Source organism: Schistocerca serialis, chromosome 1 (genome assembly GCF_023864345.2).
Source record: "Schistocerca serialis cubense isolate TAMUIC-IGC-003099 chromosome 1, iqSchSeri2.2, whole genome shotgun sequence".
Lineage (NCBI taxonomy): Eukaryota > Metazoa > Arthropoda > Insecta > Orthoptera > Acrididae > Schistocerca > Schistocerca serialis.
The window spans coordinates 37,561,887-37,575,423 of NC_064638.1; the positions used below are offsets into that span (position 1 = coordinate 37,561,887).

Sequence of the window (13,537 nt, forward strand, 5' to 3'; positions counted from 1 at the left end):
AAGGAAAGAAGAGAGGTCTCAAACGCCGCAGCGGAGAAAAGGGCAAAGAGAAGAGGGAAGGAAAAGAGAAGGACAAGGGAAGGACGAAGACTTGCAAGCAGAGAAAGCAAAGAATTTGTTACAGTTTCGAGCGTCCGTCTCCAGATGTAGGCACAAAACATACTCCCAGAGGGGGAGAAAGGGAAGGAAAGAGGCGGAGGTGAGGGGGGGGCCAAGATGGGGGATGGGGAAGGATGCAGAAAGGGAAGGTATGCAGCCCGGGGTGGAAGGAAGGCCACATTAGCTCGGGGTCCCGTGCTCGCTACGCACGTATCCACAAAAGAGTTGTGGACCCCCTGGGGGAGCTACAAAGCAGTGTCTCTGTCACTCAATGTTACCCCGTACTGGAACAGCTGCACCACATTCTTCACCAAAGCTTTGATTATATCTCATCCTGGCCTGAAATGAGGGACATCCTACCCAAGATCCCCTCCTAAAGTAGTGTCCCATTGCCTATCCTACCTACATAACATTCTAGTCCATCCCTATGCCACTCCCACTCCTAACCCTTTGTCAGGAGGATCATGTCCCTGTGGAAGACAAAGGTGCAAGACCTGCCCAATCCACACAGCCAGCATCTCCTACTCCTGTTCTGTAACAGGTTTATCCTGCCCCATCAGAGGCTGGGCTACCTGTGAAAGCAGCTGTGTCATACACCAGCTCTGCTGCAAACACTTCAAAAGCCTTTTATGTTGGATGTGACTACTAGCAAGCTGTCCATCAGGATGAATGGCCACTGCCAAACTGTTGTCAAGAGCAAAGTTGATCACCTGGTGGCATAAAGACATCTGAGCACAACATGCTAAATCTCAATGGCTGCTTCACAGACTGTGCCATATGGATTCTTCTGTCCACCACCAGCTTCTCTTGAACCTTGCAAACAGAAGTTATCCTTACAACACATCCTGCACTCCCGTAATCCTCTTAGCCTCAATCTCAGGTAACACACTGTCCCTGCATTCTACACCCAACAGTTTCCCCCTTGTTACGTTCCTCCCACACCCTCCCAATTCAAGTCCCCACACTGCCTTCAGTGTTTCCCCTTGCTCTGTCCCGTCACCTCCTCACAATTCACATTCCCATGTTGCCTTCAGCATGTGCTGCTTCCCAGCAGCCACTACAATTGTGCCAGCTCATGTACCTGCCAACCCTCCGTACCACATTCATAGACAGCAAACCGGCTGCCTCCCTTTGGGCTGATAGACACTCCACTCCAGTCCATATATACAATCAACAACTAAATGCTTCTGCCTTTTGGTCAGTGGTTTCCTTTAATTCTAATAAAAAAGTATAGGCAGTTTTGTGCTTAATACACATAGCTGTTTCTTTGTTTCATATTGCTTCCCATGACAATGGTACCTTTTTTTTTTTTTTTTTTGTGTAAATGATCGGATATCCAGAAAATCATTTATTCAAGCCCCTCCCCTTCCCTGTCTGTCAAGGGCTGTCTGGAGCCGAAAAGAACGTGAACAATCATGTTCACTTTTAGGTTTGGTTGGTTGCTACAGAAAATTTATAAAGGGACAGGCTACAAATGATCAAAGATGATTAAACCTACTAAAATAAGAAGCTAAGTGGGCATTGGATGATGGCACATATGAAGCTTTTGGTAATATCAAGCAAGCACTACTTGAAGCTAAAATTTTGCATCATCCTAAAATGAATCAAGCATTTAAATGGACCACAAAAGAGTCACAGTCTGGTTGTGATTATGAATTGCTCCAGCGTGAACAATGAACTCTCTCTCTTTTACTAGTCGCAGTCTTAGTAAGCACTAGCTGAATTACTCAGTGAGTGATGAGGAAATTCTGTCTCTCATTTGACGTCTACAAAAATGTCCGACTCTAATAATATGGGGCACTAAAATAATAATATGTACAGACAATCCAATGTTGAATTCTTCATGGAAAGTAGATAATTACATAGTGAATTGGTGGTATGGCTATTATTTTTACAGGAAATGAAATTAGAAATTGATTGGAACGATGGAACATTTTCTAAAAAGGATAAAAGTAAGCGGTTGTTATGAGAAGAGATTTTATTTTGGAGAGTACACGAAAGTTCAAAGCATTTGGCTAGAAAATTATTTATGTATAATGGTACACAGTTTATAAGAAATAACTTTAAGGAATTTTTATCTTGGGAATGGGTACATCATATTACAATTTTAGACACCACACATATAATCTTATCCATCCAAAAGAGTAACGAAGGAAACTGGATGACTTTGTTGTAATTGTATGAGTTGACATACAACCTGGGTACGGCTGGTACCTGAATTCTAAATATTTTAAACAAGTTACCTCATCTAACTACAGGATTTTGCCTTTGCATGTTTCAAACAGAAAGTTTATTGGAAAACCATTACTGAAATTACTTAAATGGCTACAGAGTATAATTCAACAAAAAACGAATCAAATAAAAAGGTGCACAACAGAGCAAACCAGCTTAATCATAACTCTTGATTTGAAGGAGGATGCCTTAGCATTAGTCAAGAAGTATCATCTAAGTTACTTTATAAAGAAAGGGACTCGTAAAAACAAACAATGGAAAATCCAGAATGGGCTTCTCTGTGTCTCAAAATCTCCATTATATGGAAAGGGACTAGTAAGTTTTTCCATAGGTATGAAGGTCCTTATAGGGTGGCAGACATTCCACAACCAGAAGTAGCATTTCCCATAGAGTCATTGAGTGCAAAAGATAAGGAATTATATAATACAGATATAGTTAAAACATTCATAATTCAAATGATAGCTTTCAGGGGATTCATGTTCTTTGTGAATTTCTGGGCTGATGCTTACAAAGTCCTGAGTCAGTCAGTTTATTTACTTATATTTGTTTTTGTACAACAATTCTTCTCTCCTACTGTATACTCTGGTTACATTTTCTCGAACTATTGTGATGGGAGTACATAATCGGGTGGAAAGGGCAGGGTGCAATCAGAATCATTTTCTTTAATAGAGAATATGAAATCCTTACAGGTCTGCAATAGCAGGATGCTGAGAGCACTTTTCAGGGCCTATGGGGTTGACGCTGGTGGTGTCAGAGCTATCTTCTTTCCTTCTTTGATCTCAAAATACTAGATCATTTTCTTCCCTCTTTTGGGTACTGATTTCATATTGCACATTGACAGGTACTCACTATGAGACCCTTTTTTTCTGTTACAATTTCAGTTTCCAATTTTTGGATTTAATAGCCACAATTATGCATTTGCTATTACAGATGTCTCCTTTGGCCCCCTCCCCATTTGCTATTATTTATAATGTGCTATCATCAGTATCAAAATTAACAATAATTATGCGCCTTTGTACCTGCAAAAACAACCGTGGACGACTAATATAATTTTATACTGACTAACTTAAAGGCAAGGAGTGCTAGCTAGAATAAAAAACCTTTAAATTATTTACAAAGATTGCCAGCTCAAGTAGTCTAGATGGGTACATAGTATATAGAGATAAAATCAGGAAACTACGAGGGATAAAACTTTCTCAATGCCCAAAGAAGGAGGTAGGGTTTTCAAACAGGTGCTCTGCCCTAATGTGTGCAGTATGGTAGGAAATAAGGTACACGTACCGAAGGAGGAGGACCTACACTTGTGATGAGGTAAAGGAAAATCGTTACATACAGAAACACCATTTCTTTGGAGGAAGGGATAAAGTGTGGTGAAATATAAGAAATAGGGAAGTGTGATAGGACTGTAGCCAATCCCCAATGTTATTCAATCTGTAAACTCAGCAAGCAGTAAAGGAAACCAAGGAGAAATATGGAAAGAGAATAAAAGTTTACGAAGAGGAAATAAAACTTTTGCTGTTTGCCAATGACACTGCAATTGTGTCAGACAGCAAAAGACTTGGAAGAGCAGCTGAACATACTGAACAGCGTCTTGAAAAGAACTGGAAGACAGACACGAACAAGGATAATGGAATGTAGTAAAATTAAATCAAGTGATGCTGAGGGAATTAGATTCGGAAACGTGACACTAAAAGTAGTTTTGCTATTTGTACAGCTAAATTACTAATGGTGGCCACAGAAGAGAGGATAGGAAACTTAGATTGGCAATGACAAGAAAAGCATTTCTGGAAAAGAGAAATTTGTTAACATCAAATACAAAATTTCAGTGTTAGGAATTTTTTTTATATAAGATTTGTCTGGAGATAAGCAATCTACAGAAATAGTATGAGGGCGATAACCAGTTCACACAAAAAGAGAACAGAAGCTTTTGAAATGTGATGCTACAGAAGAATGCTGAAGATTACATGGGTAGACCAAATAACTAATGAGGAGACACTGAATTGAATTGTGGAGGAAAGCAATTTATAGCACAACTTGACTAAAATAAGGCATTTGTTGACAGGACACATGCTGACACACCAACGAATCATCAATTTAGTATTGGAGGGAAGTGCGAGACATAAAAATTGTGGAGTGAGACTAAGAGATGAAAACAGCACACAGATACAGAAGGATGTAGGTTGCAGCAATTATTCAGAGATGGAGATGCACACACAGGGTAGAACAGCAGGGAGAGCTGCATCAAACTAGTCTTCGGACTGCCAACAACGACAACGACGACGACGACGACGACAACAACAACAACAACAACAAAATGTTTTAGAAATAGAAACCAAACCTTAGATATAGTTATTATTTTTATTACAGTTAAATGTAGAATATAGTCAAGGAATTTCAGTTTTTGCCCATCAAACTAACAGATATTCCAGAAAACGAGATTCAATAGGATGTGAGCTAATGTCCAACTAATTTACTAGGCTGAAAGAGTAGCTTCTATATCTGAACGTCAGAAAAATTTAAATATCTAGGGGCACATATTGGCAGCAGTGGGTTGGGTAATACAGAAGTAAAATACAGAATACAACAAAGCAGAAAAGTAATAGGCCATATGAATGAATTCTTCTTTTTTTTTTTTAACAATAACATTTCCAATAATGGTAAGAGATGAGTGGGCAAACTAATAGTTAAATCTATCCTATGCTATGCATCGGAATTATGGATTTTAAATGCTGACTTTACAAGATGACTGATAGATGTGGAAATGAATTATTTTCAAAGGAGTACCAGAATATCAAGAACTGAGAAAAAAATTGATGATAAAGAGCTAGAAGGAGGACAAATGAAGCAGTGAAAGAAAGGACTAAAAATATTATTAAACTGGTATGGGCATTTATGAAAAATGCCATGTCACCAGCAGACAAAGAAAATTTTTGAATGGAAATCACCTCGCAGATAGAAATGCGGCAGACGACGACATTCTTGGAAAGACCGTATCAACAAAACAATGAAGTATCATGGTGCACACAAGAATGACACGATGAATAAAGATGCTTGGCATAAGATAACAGGAATACAGCAAAATGTTGTTATTAAGTGATCTTTTGTACAAATTAATCCTATATAATAATAATAATAATAATAATAATAATAATAACAACAACAATAATAATCTTCTTCCATTAATTACTGTACGAGTTCTGTAAAGTAGAATGACACAGCCACTTCACCAAGAAACTATTTACTGTTGTGACTAGTGTGAGAGTGTTTTTCAACATAAGCAATTCCTTATGCTGTGGTAAGTTTCATCTTAGTCACAGTGGATGAGCAGTTTCTTAAGGTTGTGTTTTTAAAGTAGGCTGGAAAATATCACTTACAGATCCAACATAAAACAGACAAGAGGTGTGTGTGTGTGTGTGTGTGTGTGTGTGTGTGTGTGAGACAAATAGTTTCTAAATAATGAGAGCAGTCACATCTTGTAAATGTTTTTACAGTGTATTTAACTCATTATTTTAATAAATCTTACCTCAAAAATTTTCTACACACATAGATTAACATCTGTAATGTGAAGAATTTTTATAGAATCTTACCCCATGTGAGAAGGGGAATAACAGCAATCCAAGCTTCTTTGTTACATAAGCTGTGTCTACAGCAAAATAATACTTCAGTCTTGTAACAGGCACATATTTCTCCAGCTCTCTATCAACAATTTGCTTTCCTGATCCAACCAATGCCTGCCCATATTGCATAGCAACATTTGCAACCAGTGGTTCATTAAGAAACTGGCTAGGTATAGAGTACCCTTGATCCACATCCATTGGTGAATAACTGGGCCGCTGACTGTAACCTGTGGGAAACACAACGAAAAAGTCAAATACAACAGTACTTGTTTTCAGAGGGTATGCAAGGCATATTGTGAACATTTTGAGACTGATTGGATTATCATAACTGCAGCACATTCCAAAAAGCACATGGCTGAAGCAGCCTACTTCATCCAGCGATAAAACGTTGAGAGCTGTGTGCCTATTAGAAGTACTTATATTACTGTGCCCTTCACAGCATTCATTTGCTATCAGCTGTAGGTTTTTAACACGAGTATTTCCATCAAAAGGTTTCTTAGTTCTTCAAAGTGAGTTTCTGGGTAAATTAGTGCCTTTGTTCACTGTACTTGCAGTTGAGAATTGCTCTGCTTTCACAATATTTCAATGGTTCAAATGAACTCTGAGACAAAGCAAATTCTCTCGAAAATTTGAGATGATACGAGCACACAGATACTCTTCCCTCTGAAGATAACACTTTTAGCTGCCAGAAACGGATTGAAGGTGATGCCTACTAACACATTCAGTTTCCATTCAAGATTACATCAACAAGTGTCTCGTCACTACATACTTCAGAACATTTTTGTAGGTAAAGTTTGTAGTTAGTGGATGCCACACACAAGATAGAGGGCAAACAGTTTGAGTTCCACAACAAGCAACTGTTGGTTTGATTCTCACAAGTTAAAACTGTTATTCAACATTGTAACTGAGGAGAAATCATAACTGTACAATCCTGATTTCTAGATAAAGCATTAGTTGTGTTTAATTCTACTCTGATGATGATCAACAAAGAAAGGGAGGAAGGAAATAAAAGCTATGTATTTACTTGGCAGAAAAGGACATATTTCCGTAACCACAGAGGAAAGTAGGTTTGTAACCAAAAACTGAAACAAATTCGAGAGATTCACTACAAAATGGGCCTGTGTAGTATCTTGTCCCATCATGACAATGGGCTGGCTCAAATGTTTGTCAAAAGACAGGGTGGTTACCAGGAACCTCAAATCAAGGCATTTCTTTGTTCTCCTGAAAGGCTAGACAAAATCCAAATAATTTTATTCACTTCCAAAAATTGAATTCATGTGTAGTGAATAATATGATGTTCATGACCTAATCATATCAGACAAATATTTATTCTAAATGGAAACATCAAACTGAAAGGACAATGAACATGTAAAACTATACATACCATGTGGATACTAAAACCATCACAAGGAGATGCAATCAGGCAAAGCTAGAGTTACGTGCAACTAGGAAAGTGTGTGGCGGGGAAATGCACTTTAGCAGGTGACAATATATCACATGACCTGCAACTAATAGCATTTTTCTGCCGCTTTCATGTCTTCTACGTGTACATACTTGTTCTGCAAATCACTAGAAGTGAATGGTGCAATATACTTAGCCAGGTACATGTTACTGTTTCTTCTCATTCTGATTGTGTGTGGATTGCAGGCAGATTAGTCGAATTTGGTACGGGTCCCACATCACATGTGATTTGTAAGCAGTCTCATTTACACCTGCATCAACATATGTACACTACAAGCCACCATACAGTGCAAAGCAGAGGATACACTGTACCACTCCCTTTCCTGTTCCACTCACAAATGAGTTGCGGAAAACACTGGTGTCTATATCTTTCAGTACAGGCCTTAATTTCTCTCATCTTGTCTTCATGGTCCTTTCGCAAAATGTATGTTGTTGGCAGTAGAAGCATTATTGAGTCAGCCACAATTGCCGGTTCTCTAAATTTTCTCAACAATGCTTCAGAAAAGAACACTGTCTCCTTTCATTTGAGTTCAGGAAGCATCTCTTTAATATTCGCATCTTCATCAAACCTGTTGGAAACAAATCTCACAGCATGCCCCTGCACTGCTTTGATGTCTTCCTTTAAAGGGCGGTTTACTATCTTTTGGTTCAAAAATTCGATTTTTTTTTTTTGTAAATTGCATTTTTGGATCTGCAAAAGTGTTTAGAATCCACCCCTGAAACGGTTTTTCCAAATACGGAATGGAAATGTTTGTTATTCGCGGCTGAACAAAAAATGCACCTGCCTGAAATCGGCCTTTTTCACGCATCAGTTTTTTTGGGAATTTTGACTTTGTAGCTGGGAAAAATTATACTATGTGCTTGCCCAAGGATCAAGTGATCAAGGAGATTATGACTTACTACAGCTTGGCAGTCCGACGGCATTCCAATTCAGTGGAACAGATGAAGAAGGCAATTTGGGCAACGTATTTCCACAAGTGTTCGACGGATGACCGCCCACAACACCAAAATTGTCTGGCTGGGGAAACTAGTTGGTGCAAGTGGCGCATTGGACGAACATTTGGACGAATATCAACACGGCCAGCTGCTCTCCAAAGAAGTTCAAAAGGTGATTCATCCGATCTATGAGGCCCTTTCGGAGGACGAGTTATTGTACCGGTGCTTGGGTGGAAACACACAAAATTCAAATGAAAGTTTGAACGCTTGTGTCTGGAAGTTAGCCCCCAAGCATTTGCATTCTGGTGGGAAGACTGTGGAGATTGCGACTTTTCTGGCAGCGAGCAGCTTCAACTAAGGGTATCCCACAATTCTGAAGACCAATGACAATGATGGACGTCACCCTGGGACTCTATTCGACGCAGTCACCAAGCATTCGGACCACCACCACCAGATTCAAGCAGCCAAAAACCGCTTGTCACCGGCCGTATGAGCACCTCTGGTGCAGCGCAGGATGGCCCAGATTGAGCAGAACGCCCTCTATGAGGAAGAAGAAGGACCAGTTTATGGACTCAGAATATCAGATTGAACGTAAGTTGCATAATATTGCATTTACATGTAGTCAAAACTTCAAACGCGTTTTTCTCGAAATGACTTTTTTTTTATCGCGCGATGTGCAAACTTCAAATCTACTGAACCAACTTTGTTTCCGATGAAGCTAACTAAATCGTCTAGGAGTTGTACCACTCTTATTCCGATCCATCAACTATAAATATTTTTATTTGGCCAATGAAGTTGAAAAATTGATGAAAAAACTTTATTTTGTTTCAAATGCCCGCCATTTTGTTTCCTAAGGTCCAAATAACTTAAGTGAGGTACAACTCCTAAAGAATCTTATATACTTCCAACGTCAACTCAATTTTGATTTCAGACGAGCCGGCTGACCTGTGACATACCGCACGTGGAGGTCTACATCGAAATTTTGTTTCGTTCTGACGGTACTTCCGCATTTGCTCTTCGAGATTTCCAGTCGACAAAATTCCAGTTTGTAAAGGAAATATCAATAAACATTTTGACAAAATTTGACATCTAGCAGTACTCAACAATGGGTTGAACTAGTGTTCTACATGTGGTCTCCTTCGCAAATGAGCTACACTTCTGTATTGTTCTGAACAAACCAAAGTCAACCATTTGCCTTCCCTACTACTGACATTAGGTGCTAGTTTCATTTCATACTGTTCTGCACTGTTACGCCTAGATATTAAATAGTCATGTCTGTGTCAAGCAGCACACCACCAACACTGTACTTGAATATTACAGGATTGGTTTTCTTACTCATCTGCATTAACTCATATTTTTCTACTTTTAAAACAAGCTGCCATTCATCACACCAAACAAACTCTGTCTTAGGTCACTGTGTATTTTTCTACAGTCACTCAATGATGAACACTTTCCCATACACTACCGTGCCATTAGCAGAGCCACAGAACACTGCTCACCCTATCTGTGAGATTATTTGTGTATATGTTTCCTTTGTAAACTGCATTTTCCCCGTTTCCGACCAATAACAAATGTGTGAGTTGGCTGACTCAAATTAAGACTAATTGATATTGCAGTCGTAGGATACTATTGTTTTTCATTTTGTGATGTGCATAATTTGACATTTCTGAACATTTAAATGAATGGCAATCTTTGCTACACTTTGAAATCTTATCAAGATCTGACTGAATAATTGTATAATTTTTTTTGTCATTATTTCATTACAGTTGGCAAAGGTCTAGAATAGGGCCAATGGCCTACTTACATGTTTCTTGCAGGAATGTTGTCAGCACCTGCCGTGAGGTATGATGGGAACAAAAGAAGGTGTGTCAGCTGTTTGTGTTACACAGCCAGTGAGAGAGCAGTAGGCAGATAACGTATTTCAAAGTAATACATTTGGAAGAAAGGGTGAAATATTGCTGTAAATGATTAGAAATTAACTGCTGTTTGTTTGAGTCACAACTCTCTAAACTCTGCTAGCTAGTATCTGCAAATTAAGGACAGAATAGCAACCCAGAATATTTTTAAAAAAGCAGTGGAATATTTCTCTGCTCTTTGATGCTACACAATAGATCTGTGCAAGCATACTGAGTAAGTTGATCAACATTTTTTAATTGAATTATGGGAGGAGATAGGTTGATTGATGTATTTAAATAAATCATGGGAGAAGGTAGGTGGATCAATGCTTATCAATATATTAAAAGTGCATCTATTTATTAATAAAAACTGATCCACCTACGTTCTCCCACGACTGAATTAATAAAACATTAATCCACTTATTCAAAGTGGCAGCTTTCGATGCACTTCCAGGTCATTTCCTCCACACAACCCCTTGACTCTTGAGTCATTTCACCACCACATCTGAAACCTTTTTGCGCCTTTGCAATTTACTTCATTAGACATGCACCAACAGGTGCCATTGTCGTGCACAGCTAAATCCCTTAAATTGATCCACTTTATAGCAATTGCAGCCATAATCACAAAACATATTTCTCAAAACACACTAACACACCGAAAAAAGCAAACCAGACAATGGTTTCCATTTCGGTGCTAGAAATACAGTGTCTCAGTTTTTGCCTCTCATTGGTTATGTCAAAGAATCATCCTATTGGCTATGTAAAACTGACATGTTGCCAACCTATTAGCAGCAGATAAGCACCACCTTGACTTTCACTGGCCCTGATCTAGAATTTAGCCTAGATATCTGCATCATCTGCAAAAAGTGTGAGGTTACTATTGGGTCATTCCATGTCAGTCAACCGGGGGCTCCAGCTCATAGTCTCAGATTTGACTGAAATTCGGTACACTAATTCTACCATGTGTGGAACACTTGTGTACAAAGTGTTAGTTTCCCCTGCAAATTAGTTCCAGAATTATGACTTGTGAACGGAGGTGGCGTGACCCGGAAATTGCAACCCGCATCTGGCAATCTATCTTCAGACCCAACTTCAGGTCTTAATTACTTTGGAACTATTCCACACAGTCCAGTGAAATTTTTAGAACCCAGTAACAGCCATTTAGAGAACACACTCCATGAATCAAAATACCAACAACATATTTCTGAGGGAAAATAAAAAATTCCAAAATGTGATTACAAATGTAATACATTAAAAGGTACATATTGTAGGTGCCCTCTATGCCAAATATTATTCACTCAAAAAGTGTATAAATTTTTTTGTGGTAAGCTTAATGTGGCCTAAACACACACAGAACTCATCATGCCTATATCAGTCACAAAAACAGAGTTACATGCACACAAAAATAGAAAAATTTGAAAAATCACCTGAAAAAAACATGGATTTTCAAAGTGTGGTAGCTCAAAAGGGACAAATGGTATCCAAGCCAAATTTCACACACTGCATAAGTAGACCATAATTATATATATCTCAAAATTTCAGCATGTCATTGCAAGACATTTGTGTACAATCTAGTCGACAGATGTATTTGGTGATGTGGCCATTGTTCCACAACACAATTTTGTAAAAACATATCGTAAACTGTTCTGCCTCTTCTTATACTCTCCCACAGCTGTTTAATCACTAAGCAACAACATACAGACAGATTAACATAACCTATCATTAATGTTTACTGCACCTTAACTGCTAACAACCAGTCGATTGTGCTTCGAACAGAAGTTCTCCCACACTTTAGCTACTGTACTGTGTACATTGAGTGGAAATCGTACTGTATTCCGGACACTGTTGTAGGAACTGGAACTGTTATAAGAATATGTTCAAAAGGAATCCAACACCTGTCTGCCAAACATGGTCAATGAAATGATCTTGCTGGTCCTGCTGGTGCCATGCACTTAATGGTAGCACCAATACCATCACATACATTTTTACCATGACTTGTTGTGAAAAAATTCCATTCTGCATGAATTTGAAAATCATGGTAATGCATGCATAAATTTTTGAGATTTTTACAGATTTTGTACTGATTAGCTGCCCCATCACTGAAGTATTTCGCAAAATGTATGTGAGGCAGCTTGTTTTTCACATATGCCATGACAGTGCGAATGTGAACATGAACTGCAATAGCATCGTGAATTAAACAGTCACTAAAAATGCACAGGTTCATGACAGACACAGCACCTGATTCACCTCCATAGTAAATCGCAAATGGCTGGAGAGTTGCTTGACTGTTGTCCCAAGGATATCCTTGGATGGTACCTTGAACTATAAATGCATAATTTTCAGAAAAGTCTAGTATTACTCTAATTTCATCTTGTTTCAAATTATCCTTACAAAACTGGAGATAAGCCGATTGTGCTGTTGTTGTGAAGCTGTGTGTGGTCAGTTTGTCCGTTTTTTGACAACACATTTCAACAAAATCTTCCACTGTATTTTGCTTTGTTTCAAGACTTGTGCGATCCATGTGTATCCATTGTTTATAAGAAACAAGTTCATCGTCATCCATAAGTTCACCATACAGTTTGTTATTCATGTGATCTTCAAGACTTGCTTTACCAGGACACTTTTCACACCTGTGTATCACACACTGGTAGGAACTCATGTCACACACTAGCAGCTTCATTGCACCTTTGTAATCCAGACCAGAATCCTTTATAGCAGCAAACATCAGCTTAGCATTTTGATGGGTCTCACATACACAAACATTGTGTGTGCCCCTTGCACTTACAGGCACAACCCATTTTGGCCAAAGATTGAAAAAAAGATGATAAATCTACTTTAGTATTGGGATACTTTTCCTTGAATTCTACATATAGCTCTGATATGTTGCATAGCAAAAGTCTTTTTTGCATCTGTACATATACATTTCCCATTTTCACCATTACTTACAAGGGAACCTCCCCATCGCACCCCCCTCAGATTTACTTATAAGTTGGCACAGTGGATAGGCCTTGAAAAACTGAACACAGATCAATCGAGAAAACAGGAAGAAGTTGTGTGAGACTATGAAAAAAATAAGCAAAATATAAAAACTGAGTAGTCCATGCGCAAGACATGCAACATCAAGGACAGTGTGAGCTCAGGAGCGCTGTGGTCCCGTGGTTAGCGTAAGCAGCTGCGGAACGAGAGGTCCTTGGTTCAAGTCTTCCCTCGCCTGAAAAAGTTTAAATTTTTATTTTCAGACAATTATTATCTGTCCGTCCGTCCATCAGGGTTCAAGTCTTCCCTCGCATGAAAAAG

General features: G+C 38.7%; 1 protein-coding gene across 1 annotated transcript in view; it reads right to left on the reverse strand.

The window, feature by feature from the left end:
* LOC126461355 (protein YIF1B) overlaps nucleotides 1-13,537 on the reverse strand; it is a 63,608-nt gene that overhangs the window by 32,719 nt on the left and 17,352 nt on the right. Inside the window, exon 3 of the mRNA XM_050095990.1 lies at nucleotides 5,919-6,175. Coding sequence (XP_049951947.1) covers nucleotides 5,919-6,175 — 257 coding nt within the window. The remainder of the gene's footprint in view (nucleotides 1-5,918; nucleotides 6,176-13,537) is intronic.